General features: G+C 51.2%; 1 protein-coding gene across 4 annotated transcripts in view; it reads right to left on the reverse strand.

Annotated features, from left to right (window-relative positions):
- The window catches only part of LOC124009374 (rho guanine nucleotide exchange factor 18-like), a 50,132-nt gene that overhangs the window by 11,898 nt on the left and 22,482 nt on the right, over positions 1 to 15,752 (reverse strand). For all 4 annotated transcript variants that reach the window (XM_046321149.1, XM_046321150.1, XM_046321152.1 and 1 more), the window contains exons 8-16: positions 15,450 to 15,704; positions 15,037 to 15,116; positions 14,685 to 14,863; positions 14,095 to 14,168; positions 13,752 to 13,937; positions 12,693 to 12,911; positions 11,261 to 11,340; positions 10,927 to 10,974; positions 4,733 to 4,915 (exon numbers count right to left, since the gene is read on the reverse strand). In XM_046321149.1, the coding sequence (XP_046177105.1) occupies positions 4,733 to 4,915; positions 10,927 to 10,974; positions 11,261 to 11,340; positions 12,693 to 12,911; positions 13,752 to 13,937; positions 14,095 to 14,168; positions 14,685 to 14,863; positions 15,037 to 15,116; positions 15,450 to 15,704 (1,304 nt within the window). The remainder of the gene's footprint in view (positions 1 to 4,732; positions 4,916 to 10,926; positions 10,975 to 11,260; positions 11,341 to 12,692; positions 12,912 to 13,751; positions 13,938 to 14,094; positions 14,169 to 14,684; positions 14,864 to 15,036; positions 15,117 to 15,449; positions 15,705 to 15,752) is intronic.

Genomic DNA, 15,752 nt, shown 5'->3' on the forward strand with positions numbered 1-15,752 from the left:
ATGAGATGGAGAGAGAGATGAGATGGAGAGAGAGATGAGATGGAGAGAGAGATGAGATGGAGAGAGAGATGAGATGGAGAGAGAGATGAGATGGAGAGAGAGATGAGATGGAGAGAGAGATGAGATGGAGAGAGAGATGAGATGGAGAGAGAGATGAGATGGAGAGAGAGATGAGATGGAGAGATAGAGATGAGATGGAGAGATGGAGATGAGATGGAGAGAGAGATGAGATGGAGAGATGAGAGAGATGGAGAGATGAGAGAGATGAGATGGAGAGAGAGATGAGATGGAGAGATGAGAGAGATGAGATGGAGAGATGAGAGAGATGAGATGGAGAGAGAGATGAGATGGAGAGAGATGAGATGGAGAGAGAGAAAGAGAGAGAAAGAGATGAGAGATGAGAGAGATGAGATGGAGAGATGAGAGAGATGAGATGGAGAGATGAGAGAGATGAGATGGAGAGATGAGAGAGATGAGATGGAGAGATGAGATGGAGAGATGAGAGAGATGAGATGGAGAGAGAGATGAGATGGAGAGAGAGATGGAGAGATGAGATGGAGAGAGAGATGGAGAGATGAGATGGAGAGAGAGATGGAGAGATGAGATGGAGAGAGAGATGGAGAGATGAGATGGAGAGATGAGAGAGATGAGATGGAGAGATGAGAGAGATGAGATGGAGAGAGAGATGAGATGGAAGAGAGAGATGAGATGGGAGAGATGAGATGGAGAGAGAGAGAGAGAGAAAGAGATGAGAGATGAGAGAGATGAGATGGAGAGATGAGAGAGATGAGATGGAGAGATGAGAGAGATGAGATGGAGAGATGAGAGAGATGAGATGGAGAGATGAGAGAGATGAGATGGAGAGATGAGAGAGATGAGATGGAGAGATGAGAGAGATGAGATGGAGAGATGAGAGAGATGAGATGGAGAGAGAGATGAGATGGAGAGAGAGATGAGAGAGATGAGATGGAGAGAGAGATGAGAGAGATGAGATGGAGAGATGAGAGAGATGAGATGAGATGGAGAGAGAGATGAGAGATGAGAGAGATGAGATGGAGAGATGAGAGAGATGAGATGGAGAGATGAGAGAGATGAGATGGAGAGAGAGATGAGATGGAGAGAGAGATGAGAGAGATGAGATGGAGAGAGAGATGAGAGAGATGAGATGGAGAGATGAGAGAGATGAGATGGAGAGATGAGAGAGATGAGATGGAGAGATGGAGAGAGAGATGAGAGAGATGAGATGGAGAGAGAGATGAGATGGGAGAGAGAGATGAGAGAGATGAGATGAGAGAGATGAGAGATGAGATGGAGAGATGAGAGAGATGAGATGGAGAGATGAGAGAGATGAGATGGAGAGAGATGAGATGGGAGAGATGAGATGGGAGAGAGAGATGAGATGGGAGAGATGAGATGGAGAGAGAGATGAGAGATGAGATGAGAGATGAGAGAGATGAGATGGATGAGATGAGAGAGAGATGAGATGGAGAGATGAGAGAGATGAGATGGAGATGGAGAGAGAGAGATGGAGAGATGGAGAGATGAGATGGAGATGAGATGGAGAGAGATGAGATGGAGAGAGATGAGATGGAGAGAGATGAGATGGAGAGAGAGATGAGATGGAGAGAGAGATGAGATGGAGAGAGAGATGAGATGGAGATGAGATGAGATGGAGAGAGAGATGAGATGGAGAGAGAGATGAGATGGAGAGAGATGAGATGGAGAGATGGAGAGATGAGATGAGATGAGATGAGATGAGATGGAGAGAGAGATGAGATGGAGAGATGAGAGAGATGAGATGGAGAGATGAGATGGAGAGAGAGAGAGAGAGATGAGAGATGAGAGAGATGAGATGGAGAGATGAGAGAGATGAGAGAGATGAGATGAGAGAGAGAGAGATGAGATGGAGAGATGAGAGAGATGAGATGGATGGAGAGAGAGAGATAGAGAGATGGAGAGATGAGAGAGATGAGAGATGAGATGGAGAGAGAAAGGAGAGAAAGAGATGAGATGGAGAGATGGAGATGAGAGATGAGATGGAGAGAGAGAGATGAGATGGAGAGAGAGAGATGAGATGGAGAGATGAGATGGAGAGATGAGATGGAGAGATGGAGATGAGATAGAGAGATGAGATGGAGAGAGATGAGATGAGATGAGAGAGAGAGAGATGGAGAGAGATGGAGGAGAGATGAGATGAGATGAGATGGAGAGAGAGATGAGAGAGAGATGAGATGAGAGAGAGATGAGATGAGATGAGATGGAGAGAGATGAGATGGAGAGAGATGAGATGGAGAGATGAGATGGAGATGAGATGGAGAGAGAAAGAGATGAGATGGAGAGATGAGAGAGATGAAGAGAGATGAGATGGAGAGATGAGATGGAGAGAGAAAGAGAGAGAAAGAGATGAGATGGAGAGAGAGAGAGATGAGATGGAGAGATGAGATGGAGAGATGAGATGGAGAGATGAGATGGAGAGAGAAAGAGAGAGATCGAGGAGATGGAGAGAGAGAGATGAGATGGAGAGAGAGAGATGAGATGGAGAGAGAGAGATGAGATGGAGAGAGAGAGAGATGAGATGGAGAGAGATGAGATGAGAGAGGAGATGAGATGGAGAGAGAGAGATGAGATGGAGAGAGAGAGATGAGATGGAGAGAGAGAGATGAGATGGAGAGAGAGATGAGATGGAGAGAGAGATGAGATGGAGAGAGAGATGAGATGGAGAGAGAGATGAGATGGAGATATGGAGATGAGATGGAGATATGGAGATGAGATGGAGATATGGAGATGAGATGGAGATATGGAGATGAGATGGAGATATGGAGATGAGATGGAGAGATGGAGATATGGAGATGAGATGGAGAGATGGAGATATGGAGATGAGATGGAGAGAGATGATATGGAGAGAGTGATCGATGAGATGGAGAGAGAGATGAGATGGAGAGAGAGAGATGAGATGGAGAGAGAGAGATGAGATGGAGAGAGAGATGAGATGGAGAGAGAGATGAGATGGAGATATGGAGATGAGATGGAGATGAGATGGAGAGAGATGGAGAGATGAGAGATGAGATGGAGAGAGAGATCGATGAGATGGAGAGAGAGATCGATGAGATGGAGAGAGAGATGAGATGGAGAGAGAGAGATGAGATGGAGAGAGAGAGATGAGATGGAGAGAGAGAGATGAGATGGAGAGAGAGAGATGAGATGGAGAGAGAGAGATGAGATGGAGAGAGAGAGATGAGATGGAGAGAGAGATGATATGGAGATGAGATGGAGATGAGATGGAGAGAGATGAGATGAGATGGAGAGAGATGAGATGGAGAGAGAGATGAGATGGAGAGAGAGATGAGATGGAGAGATGGAGATGAGATGGAGAGAGTGATGAGATGGAGAGAGTAATGAGATGGAGAGATGGAGAGATGAGAGAGATGGAGAGATGAGAGAGATGAGATGGAGAGAGAAAGAGAGAGATCGATGAGATGGAGAGAGAGAGATCGATGAGATGGAGAGAGAGAGAGATGAGATGGAGAGAGAGAGAGATGAGATGGAGAGAGAAAGAGAGAGATCGATGAGATGGAGAGAGAGAGATCGATGAGATGGAGAGAGAGAGAGATGAGATGGAGAGAGAGAGAGATGAGATGGAGAGAGAGATGAGATGGAGAGAGAGAGATGATGGAGAGAGAGAGAGATGAGATGGAGAGAGAGAGAGATGAGATGGAGAGAGAGAGAGATGAGATGGAGATATGGAGATGAGATGGAGAGAGATGGAGAGAGATGAGATGGAGAGAGAGATGAGATGGAGAGAGAGATGAGATGGAGAGAGATGAGAGATGGAGAGAGATGAGAGAGAGAGAGAGAGAGAGAGAGAGAGAGAGAGAGAGAGAAAGAGAAGAGAAAGAGAGAGAGAGAAGAGAAAGAGAAAGAGAAAGAGAAAGAGAGAGAGAAAGAGAGAGAGAGAGAGGAGAGAGAGAGAGAGAGAGAGAGAGAGAGAGAGAGAGAGAGAGAGAGAGAGAGAGAGAAAGAGATGGAGAGAGAGATGAGATGGAGAGAGAGATGAGATGGAGAGAGAGATGAGATGGAGAGATGGAGATGAGATGGAGAGAGAGATGAGATGGAGAGATGAGAGAGATGGAGAGATGAGAGAGATGAGATGGAGAGAGAGATGAGATGGAGAGATGAGAGAGATGAGATGGAGAGATGAGATGGAGAGATGGAGAGAGAAAGAGATGAGATGGAGAGAGAAAGAGATGAGATGGAGAGAGAAAGAGATGAGATGGAGAGAGAAAGAGATGAGATGGAGAGAGAAAGAGATGAGATGGAGAGATGAGATAGAGAGAGAGATGAGATAGAGAGAGAGATGAGATGGAGAGAGATGAGATAGAGAGATGAGATGGAGAGATGAGATAGAGAGAGAGAGATGAGATAGATCCACTACATCAGGGGTATTCAACTCTTAACTTACGAGGTCCGGAGCCTGCTGGATTTCTGTTCTACCAGATAATGAATTGCACCCACCTGGTGTCCTAGGGCTAAATCAGTCCCTGATTAAAGGGGAATCACCCACCTGGTGTCCTAGGGCTAAATCAGTCCCTGATTAAAGGGGAATCACCCACCTGGTGTCCTAGGGCTAAATCAGTCCCTGATTAAAGGGGAACCATGGGAAAAAAACAGTGGATCTGACTTCGAGGTCCAGAGTTGAATTTGAATTTCCCTACCACAATAAACTGTATTGTACCTGGTTTTGACGGTGCTGTGTCTGCAGCTTGTGGAAGTTGGCCACCTCTTCTCTCTGTTTCTCCAGGTTACGTTGTTTCTCCTGCTCCAGGAGCATGTTGCCTCGGTTGCGACCCGGACGCTCACGCACCAAATGAGAGGCACGCTGGAGCTCAATGTGGCTGTCCTGCTGGGAGACGATGGCCTACGGAGAGGGACAGTGGACATACTTAACACCAGGAGGCAGAGGGCATATGATGCAAAACTCATCATACTAGATGTATTTCCTTCCTGCTTGAACGTGAATAGCCCAGATACACGTGAAAACATGAAATGACCCTGGGAATCGAGGGGAAGCACAAATATGAAGTAACATTCAAAATGGGTGCATCTGGCCTTTAACACCAGTGATGGACAGGGTACAAACTTCAGACTAGGGAGAGGCAGGGACACACTTCAGACTAGGGAGAGGCACGGAGAGGCAGGGGGACACACTTCAGACTAGGGAGAGGCAGGGGGACACACTTCAGACTAGGGAGAGGCAGGGGGACACACTTCAGACTAGGGAGAGGCAGGGACACACTTCAGACTAGGGAGAGGCAGGGACACACTTCAGACTAGGGAGAGGCAGGGACACACTTCAGACTAGGGAGAGGCAGGGACACACTTCAGACTAGGGAGAGGCAGGGGGACACACTTCAGACTAGGGAGAGGCAGGGAGACACACTTCAGACTAGGGAGAGGCAGGGACACACTTCAGACTAGGGAGAGGCAGGGACACACTTCAGACTAGGGAGAGGCAGGGACACACTTCAGACTAGGGAGAGGCAGGGACACACTTCAGACTAGGGAGAGGCAGGGACACACTTCAGACTAGGGAGAGGCAGGGGGACACACTTCAGACTAGGGAGAGGCAGGGGGACACACTTCAGACTAGGGAGAGGCAGGGGACACACTTCAGACTAGGGAGAGGCAGGGGACACACTTCAGACTAGGGAGAGGCAGGGACACACTTCAGACTAGGAGGGGGACACACTTCAGACTAGGGAGAGGCAGGGGGACACTTCAGACTAGGGAGAGGCAGGGGGACACACTTCAGACTAGGGAGAGGCAGGGGACACACTTCAGACTAGGGAGAGGCAGGGACACACTTCAGACTAGGGAGAGGCAGGGACACACACTTCAGACTAGGGAGAGGCAGGGACACACACTTCAGACTAGGGAGAGGCAGGGACACACTTCAGACTAGGGAGAGGCAGGGGACACACTTCAGACTAGGGAGAGGCAGGGGACACACTTCAGACTAGGGAGAGGCAGGGGGACACACTTCAGACTAGGGAGAGGCAGGGGGACACACTTCAGACTAGGGAGAGGCAGGGACACACTTCAGACTAGGGAGAGGCAGGGGACACACTTCAGACTAGGGAGAGGCAGGGGACACACTTCAGACTAGGGAGAGGCAGGGGGACACACTTCAGACTAGGGAGAGGCAGGGGACACACTTCAGACTAGGGAGAGGCAGGGACACACTTCAGACTAGGGAGAGGCAGGGGGACACACTTCAGACTAGGGAGAGGCAGGGGGACACACTTCAGACTAGGGAGAGGCAGGGGGACACACTTCAGACTAGGGAGAGGCAGGGGACACACTTCAGACTAGGGAGAGGCAGGGACACACACTTCAGACTAGGGAGAGGCAGGGACACACACTTCAGACTAGGGAGAGGCAGGGACACACTTCAGACTAGGGAGAGGCAGGGGACACACTTCAGACTAGGGAGAGGCAGGGGGACACACTTCAGACTAGGGAGAGGCAGGGGACACACTTCAGACTAGGGAGAGGCAGGGGACACACTTCAGACTAGGGAGAGGCAGGGACACACACACTTCAGACTAGGGAGGCAGGGACACACACTTCAGACTAGGGAGAGGCAGGGGACACACTTCAGACTAGGGAGAGGCAGGGGACACACTTCAGACTAGGGAGAGGCAGGGGACACACTTCAGACTAGGGAGAGGCAGGGGACACACTTCAGACTAGGGAGAGGCAGGGGGACACACTTCAGACTAGGGAGAGGCAGGGGGACACAGTTCAGACTAGGGAGAGGCAGGGGGACACAGTTCAGACTAGGGAGAGGCAGGGGGACACACTTCAGACTAGGGAGAGGCAGGGGGACACTTCAGACTAGGGAGAGGCAGGGAGACACACTTCAGACGAGGGAGAGGCAGGGAGACACACTTCAGACGAGGGAGAGGCAGGGACACACTTCAGACTAGGGAGAGGCAGGGACACACACTTCAGACTAGGGAGAGGCAGGGGGACACACTTCAGACTAGGGAGAGGCAGGTAGAGGCAGGGGGACACACTTCAGACTAGGGAGAGGCAGGGAGACACACTTCAGACTAGGGAGAGGCAGGGGACACACTTCAGACTAGGGAGAGGCAGGGACACACACTTCAGACTAGGGAGAGGCAGGGACACACACTTCAGACTAGGGAGAGGCAGGGGGACACACTTCAGACGAGGGAGAGGCAGGGAGACACACTTCAGACGAGGGAGAGGCAGGGAGACACACTTCAGACGAGGGAGAGGCAGGGACACACTTCAGACGAGGGAGAGGCAGGGACACACTTCAGACTAGGGAGAGGCAGGGGACACACTTCAGACTAGGGAGAGGCAGGGGACACACTTCAGACTAGGGAGAGGCAGGGGACACACTTCAGACTAGGGAGAGGCAGGCACACACACTTCAGACTAGGGAGAGGCAGGGGGACACACTTCAGACTAGGGAGAGGCAGGTAGAGGCAGGGGGACACACTTCAGACTAGGGAGAGGCAGGGAGACACACTTCAGACTAGGGAGAGGCAGGGGACACACTTCAGACTAGGGAGAGGCAGGGACACACACTTCAGACTAGGGAGAGGCAGGGACACACACTTCAGACTAGGGAGAGGCAGGGGGACACACTTCAGACGAGGGAGAGGCAGGGAGACACACTTCAGACGAGGGAGAGGCAGGGAGACACACTTCAGACGAGGGAGAGGCAGGGACACACTTCAGACGAGGGAGAGGCAGGGACACACTTCAGACTAGGGAGAGGCAGGGGACACACTTCAGACTAGGGAGAGGCAGGGGGACACACTTCAGACTAGGGAGAGGCAGGGGGACACACTTCAGACTAGGGAGAGGCAGGGGGACACACTTCAGACTAGGGAGAGGCAGGGGACACACTTCAGACTAGGGAGAGGCAGGGACACACACTTCAGACTAGGGAGAGGCAGGGACACACACTTCAGACTAGGGAGAGGCAGGGACACACACTTCAGACTAGGGAGAGGCAGGGACACACACTTCAGACTAGGGAGAGGCAGGGGGACACACTTCAGACTAGGGAGAGGCAGGGGGACACACTTCAGACTAGGGAGAGGCAGGGGACACACTTCAGACTAGGGAGAGGCAGGGGACACACTTCAGACTAGGGAGAGGCAGGGGGACACACTTCAGACTAGGGAGAGGCAGGGGGACACAGTTCAGACTAGGGAGAGGCAGGGGGACACACTTCAGACTAGGGAGAGGCAGGGGGACACACTTCAGACTAGGGAGAGGCAGGGGGACACTTCAGACTAGGGAGAGGCAGGGAGACACAATTCAGACGAGGGAGAGGCAGGGAGACACACTTCAGACGAGGGAGAGGCAGGGACACACTTCAGACTAGGGAGAGGCAGGGACACACACTTCAGACTAGGGAGAGGCAGGGGGACACACTTCAGACTAGGGAGAGGCAGGTAGAGGCAGGGGGACACACTTCAGACTAGGGAGAGGCAGGGAGACACACTTCAGACTAGGGAGAGGCAGGGGACACACTTCAGACTAGGGAGAGGCAGGGACACACACTTCAGACTAGGGAGAGGCAGGGACACACACTTCAGACTAGGGAGAGGCAGGGACACACACTTCAGACGAGGGAGAGGCAGGGAGACACACTTCAGACGAGGGAGAGGCAGGGAGACACACTTCAGACGAGGGAGAGGCAGGGACACACTTCAGACGAGGGAGAGGCAGGGACACACTTCAGACGAGGGAGAGGCAGGGACACACTTCAGACTAGGGAGAGGCAGGGGACACACTTCAGACTAGGGAGAGGCAGGGGACACACTTCAGACTAGGGAGAGGCAGGGGACACACTTCAGACTAGGGAGAGGCAGGGGGACACACTTCAGACTAGGGAGAGGCAGGGGGACACACTTCAGACTAGGGAGAGGCAGGTAGAGGCAGGGGGACACACTTCAGACTAGGGAGAGGCAGGGAGACACACTTCAGACTAGGGAGAGGCAGGGGACACACTTCAGACTAGGGAGAGGCAGGGACACACACTTCAGACTAGGGAGAGGCAGGGACACACACTTCAGACTAGGGAGAGGCAGGGGGACACACTTCAGACGAGGGAGAGGCAGGGAGACACACTTCAGACGAGGGAGAGGCAGGGAGACACACTTCAGACGAGGGAGAGGCAGGGACACACTTCAGACGAGGGAGAGGCAGGGACACACTTCAGACTAGGGAGAGGCAGGGGACACACTTCAGACTAGGGAGAGGCAGGGGACACACTTCAGACTAGGGAGAGGCAGGGGACACACTTCAGACTAGGGAGAGGCAGGGGGACACACTTCAGACTAGGGAGAGGCAGGGAGAGGCAGGGGGACACACTTCAGACTAGGGAGAGGCAGGGGGACACACTTCAGACGAGGGAGAGGCAGGGAGACACACTTCAGACGAGGGAGAGGCAGGGACACACTTCAGACGAGGGAGAGGCAGGGACACACTTCAGACGAGGGAGAGGCAGGGACACACTTCAGACGAGGGAGAGGCAGGGACACACTTCAGACTAGGGAGAGGCAGGGGACACACTTCAGACTAGGGAGAGGCAGGGGACACACTTCAGACTAGGGAGAGGCAGGGGACACACTTCAGACTAGGGAGAGGCAGGGGACACACTTCAGACTAGGGAGAGGCAGGGGACACACTTCAGACTAGGGAGAGGCAGGGGACACACTTCAGACTAGGGAGAGGCAGGGGACACACTTCAGACTAGGGAGAGGCAGGGAGACACACTTCAGACTAGGGAGAGGCAGGGGGACACACTTCAGACTAGGGAGAGGCAGGGGACACACTTCAGACTAGGGAGAGGCAGGGGACACACTTCAGACTAGGGAGAGGCAGGGAGACACACTTCAGACTAGGGAGAGGCAGGGAGACACACTTCAGACTAGGGAGAGGCAGGGAGACACACTTCAGACTAGGGAGAGGCAGGGAGACACTTCAGACTAGGGAGAGGCAGGGGACACACTTCAGACTAGGGAGAGGCAGGGAGACACACTTCAGACTAGGGAGAGGCAGGGAGACACACTTCAGACTAGGGAGAGGCAGGGAGACACACTTCAGACTAGGGAGAGGCAGGGAGACACACTTCAGACTAGGGAGAGGCAGGGAGACACACTTCAGACTAGGGAGAGGCAGGGAGACACACTTCAGACTAGGGAGAGGCAGGGACACACACTTCAGACTAGGGAGAGGCAGGGACACACACTTCAGACTAGGGAGAGGTAGGGACACACACTTCAGACTAGGGAGAGGCAGGGGGACACACTTCAGACTAGGGAGAGGCAGGGGGACACACTTCAGACTAGGGAGAGGCAGGGGGACACACTTCAGACTAGGGAGACACTTCAGACTAGGGAGAGGCAGGGGACATAGGGAGAGGCAGGGGACATAGGGAGAGGCAGGGGACATAGGGAGAGGCAGGGGACATAGGGAGAGGCAGGGGACATAGGGAGAGGCAGGGGACACACTTCAGACTAGGGAGAGGCAGGGGACATAGGGAGAGGCAGGGGACATAGGGAGAGGCAGGGGACATAGGGAGAGGCAAACCAGATGCGCCTGGCAGCTACTACCATACCCTGTTCAAAGACACTAATATTGTGTCTTGCCTATTCACCCTCTGAATGGCACACATACATAATCCATGTCAACATTTCCTCAAGGCTTAACAATCCTTCTTTAACCCGTCTCCTCCCCTTCATCTACACTGATTTGAAGTGTATTTAACAAGTGACATCCAATAAGGGATCATAGATTTCACCTGGATTCACCTGGTCAGTCTATGTCATGGAATGATCAGGTGTTCTTAATGTTTTGTACAGTCGGTGTATGTCTTACCTGCAGACCGTAAAGCCTATGTGAGAGCGTCAGCACGGCGTAAAAGAACTGGGGAGATCGAGAAATAAGGTTGAGACAAGAAAACCAATTGACTTCAGATATTCACATCAAGATATTGTATGTTCAGGTTGAGAGTAATCTAGTAACACCTAATTTGGCTTCAGGGAAGGATGGGTTTGGGCATGGAGAACTAAAGTATGATTCTGGTGCCTCATCAGCTTGTAATCACTAAACCATGAATCAGACAAACTAAAAACTAGTCCACACCTCCCTTCCTCTCTGAGGAGAAAACAAGAGCACACTTGCGAGGAGATTGGGATAGCCGATCACTCACCGACAGTTCCAGGCTCTCTGATTGGTCAAGGTCCTGTAGCTGGGGGTCAGAGTTTGAACGTTGAGGTCGTCCCTCCACATCTGGAAAACATTATGTTAAACTGTGTTAAAAAGATAACACTGGATTTGTGAGATATGAGTAACAATAGGACCAGATATGAACAGTGGTAGAGGAACGATAGGACCAGATATGAACAGTGGTAGAGGAACGATAGGACCAGATATGGACAGTGGTAGAGGAACGATAGGACCAGATATGGACAGTGGTAGAGGAACGATAGGACCAGATATGGACAGTGGTAGAGGAACGATAGGACCAGATATGGACAGTGGTAGAGGAACGATAGGACCAGATATGGACAGTGGTAGAGGAACGATAGGACCAGATATGGACAGTGGTAGAGGAACGATAGGACCAGATATGGACAGTGGTAGAGGAACGATAGGACCAGATATGGACAGTGGTAGAGGAACGATAGGACCAGATATGGACAGTGGTAGAGGAACGATAGGACCAGATATGGACAGTGGTAGAGGAACGATAGGACCAGATATGGACAGTGGTAGAGGAACGATAGGACCAGATATGGACAGTGGTAGAGGAACGATAGGACCAGATATGGACAGTGGTAGAGGAACGATAGGACCAGATATGGACAGTGGTAGAGGAACGATAGGACCAGATATGGACAGTGGTAGAGGAACGATAGGACCAGATATGGACAGTGGTAGAGGAACGATAGGACCAGATATGGACAGTGGTAGAGGAACGATAGGACCAGATATGGACAGTGGTAGAGGAACGATAGGACCAGATATGGACAGTGGTAGAGGAACGATAGGACCAGATATGGACAGTGGTAGAGGAACGATAGGACCAGATATGGACAGTGGTAGAGGAACGATAGGACCAGATATGGACATAATAGTCCATCTGTATGAGCGGCAGACCGACCGAGCGACAGACCGACCGAGCGACTGAGTGACAGACAGACTTACTCTTGATAGACCACTGCACCACTCGGAAGGCCCAAGACACTGCATCGCAGTGCTAGCTGTGCCACTAGAGATTCTGGGTTCGAGTTCAGGCTCTGTCGCAGCCCGCCGCGACCCCCATGGGGCGGCACACAATCGGCCCAGCGTCGGCAGGGATGTCCTCGTCCCTCCCGCAGTGCACACTGACACGGTCGCCGGGTATATGGTGTTTCCTCCGACACATTGGTGAGGCTGGCTTCAGGGTTAAGTGGGCATTGTGTCAAGAAGCAGTGCGGTTTGGTTGGGTTGTGTTTCGGAGGACGCACGGCTCTTGACCTTTGCCTCTCCCAAGTCCGTACGGGAGTTGCAGCAACGAGACAAGACTAACTACCAATTGGATACCACGAAATAGGGGAGAAAAAGGGGTTAATTATTTTTTTAATAAATAAAATACTTACTCTTGATGGGGGTGGGAGGGTTGCAGTCGTAACCTCCAAAGGTCTCAGCTCTCCTATGCACCGACAGGTTCCCCAGCCGCCCAAGGCCTAGCCCTCCTAGATAAAGCCGTACCACTTCTGGCCTCAAACTGAACCTCCCTAGTCCCAGGCTGTCCTCTGGATGGGGGTGGGGATCTCGCACAGTCACACCGGACAGGAGAAGGTTCTGTAGATTCTCCACTGAGAGAAGAAGAATAAGAAGAACCTAAAATCGGATTATCTAAATATAAATAAATATATGCCATTTAGCAGACGCTTTTATCCAAAGCGACTTACAGTCATGTGTGCATACATTCTACGTATGGGTGGTCCCGGGAATCGAACCCACTACCCTGGCGTTACAAGCGCCATGCTCTACCAACTGAGCTACAGACAAGCTGACATTGGATTCTCATGGTGGGTCAACAGATTTACTAAAGACGATGGTGACGTGAACTATTATCAGATCAGACCTGCCAGGAGTACCAAGGTCAGGGGTCAACAGAGGGGATGGGGGAGATATTACAATATTGCTTTAACCTATCAAACTATGTATCAAACCCTCTCAGATCTCCACAATTGCTTAGGTCAGTGGTTCCCAAACTGTGGGGCGCTCCCCCTAAGAGAAGACCTTAGAAAGATATTTATAACGTGTCAGAAATGTCCAGATCAACTAGCCCATGTCAGCTAACGGCTTTTAGCCCGTCCATTTTGTTATAATGTTTCAATCACTTAAATATCACATGAATACACATTAGACAAAATGCAAGGAAATTAGCTTAAAAACTGCTAAATGTTCTCTACCCCATGACAAAATGTGTGGAATTGCAGAAAATCTTAAAACCTGCTAAATTCTCTCTCTACCAACAACAGGGGTGTGAACAGTTTGAGTAATGAACAGTGCTTATGCCCATAGAAATAGACATTGGGGGGGGGGGGGCAAGATGTTCCCCAATGCTGGAAGGAGGTCCTGAGTGAAAAGGTTTGGGCACCCCTGGCTTAGGGCATGGTCTAGGAGTGGATTTCGTGCTTCATTCCTACCCTCAGTGATGGCTCCCTTGAGCAGTGTCTCCCCCTGCTGGAGTTCTGAGGCATCACCGCGGAGCAGCAGACAGGAGTGGGCAGCTCCATCCTCCATCCCTGTTACAGCCTCCACCATGTCAGCAAACATCTGCAGCTTCTCTGTCAGGCTCTGCATGATCTGGGAATCCTTCACATACAGACGCTCTGAAAACACACAGATTCTATGGTAAAAAAATCTAAATAAAACACGAGAAGCTCTGGAAACATTCCTTAAAGCCTGACAATGGGAATTGAAGGCATTTGGACAGTTGTTATTGAGGACATTTTGAAGCTCTCTGGTAGAGCTGGTAGAGTCTCGTACCTTGGAAGTCTCTGAGCCTGGCGAGCCTGGCCTCCTCCTGCTCATTGCTCAGCTGCTCCTCCATTACTGGACAACTGGGACACAGAGTCAAACACATTGGGGTTACTATAAGCCCTAAAACTGACCCATAAGCTGATTCCAAATCAGTTGAAAGTGTAGAAAGTAAAATAACTTGTGATTCCTACCTATGCGATTCCTACCTATGCCATTCCTACCTATGCCATTCCTACCTATGCCATTCCTACCTATGCCATTCCTACCTATGCCATTCCTACCTATGCCATTCCTACCTGTGCCATTCCTACCTGTGCCATTCCTACCTGTGCGATTCCTACCTGTGCGATTCCTACCTGTGCGATTCCTACCTGTGCGATTCCTACCTGTGCGATTCCTACCTGTGCGATTCCTACCTGTGCGATTCCTACCTGTGCGATTCCTACCTGTGCGATTCCTACCTATGCGATTCCTACCTATGCGATTCCTACCTATGCGATTCCTACCTAAGCGATTCCTACCTAAGCGATTCCTACCTAAGTGATTCCTACCTAAGCGATTCCTACCTAAGCGATTCCTACCTAAGCGATTCCTACCTGTTGACAGCGTCTCGTATAAGGCTCATCCAGGCATTGCATTCTTCTCTGGAGGAGGTGTGTATCTCGTACATCTCTGGCATGCTGGACGAAGCACTGATCAGGAACATAGCCTTGTCCTCATGGGCCATCTCCCTGACAATCAGCATCTGGAGGGAGATCACCGACGTCTTGTTGTCCTGAAAAAGGAGAGAAGGACGAGGAGGAGAGTAGGAGGAGAGGATCAGATGTTATCAACATTTTCTGGCCTCTTCTCTCCTTGAAGGAGGCCATACTTTAAAACTAGCACATTTTTGGGATTAAAATGGAGTAGCTGGACACAGATTCTCTTATATTGAGAAAACTCCCTCACCACATTTGCAAATATGAGTTTCTGGTCCTTTTCCTTTTGTAACAGCAGCAGGACATCTGACAACAGAACAGCGTGGATGTCTGAAGACATGGGATAGAAGCAGACACTCAAATCAACAAATACGCCGTCCTCACAGATCCTCACAGCATTCCTAATAGATAAGTATGACTATGATCAGGAGTTCTGACTGTGTGACCTGACCAGAAGGAATTATGAGCTCTAGATATAGACTATATCAGGGCCTGATAGGTCACATGTGGTCTTGGGTGTCCAGAATGAGTATCACTGATTACCAGAAGAAACCGTTGCCAATTTTCCTAAAAAACTGCAGTAAAAACCAAGCTTTTCCACCGAAAATATCACCCCCCCCCCCATTGCAAGATCCCAGAATGGCCGATTAGAGAGGTCACCACCTTTGAGCCGACCGTTTGCCACCCGACAGTTGACCGTCCCCTCGTGGAGCAGGGTTCTGAGGCCCTCAGCCAGATCCTCTCTCGTGAACACCCTGCCGTCCTTCCACCGGCCATGGGAACGAGGCTCCAGCCTGCCGCCTATGTCTCTCAGCCTGGAGGCCCTCTCATAGTCATGGACCTGGGAGTCCACAGCAGAGATGGTCTCTTTGATCAGAGCCAGGGCCTGGACCAGGGCACCGTGCTCCTCACTGTCGGCTGGTGGGAGGAGAGGAGGACACACAGAGAGAGAAGTCAGAGGATCAA

The sequence above is a fragment of the Oncorhynchus gorbuscha genome, linkage group LG22 (genome assembly GCF_021184085.1).
Source record: "Oncorhynchus gorbuscha isolate QuinsamMale2020 ecotype Even-year linkage group LG22, OgorEven_v1.0, whole genome shotgun sequence".
NCBI classification, from domain to species: domain Eukaryota; kingdom Metazoa; phylum Chordata; class Actinopteri; order Salmoniformes; family Salmonidae; genus Oncorhynchus; species Oncorhynchus gorbuscha.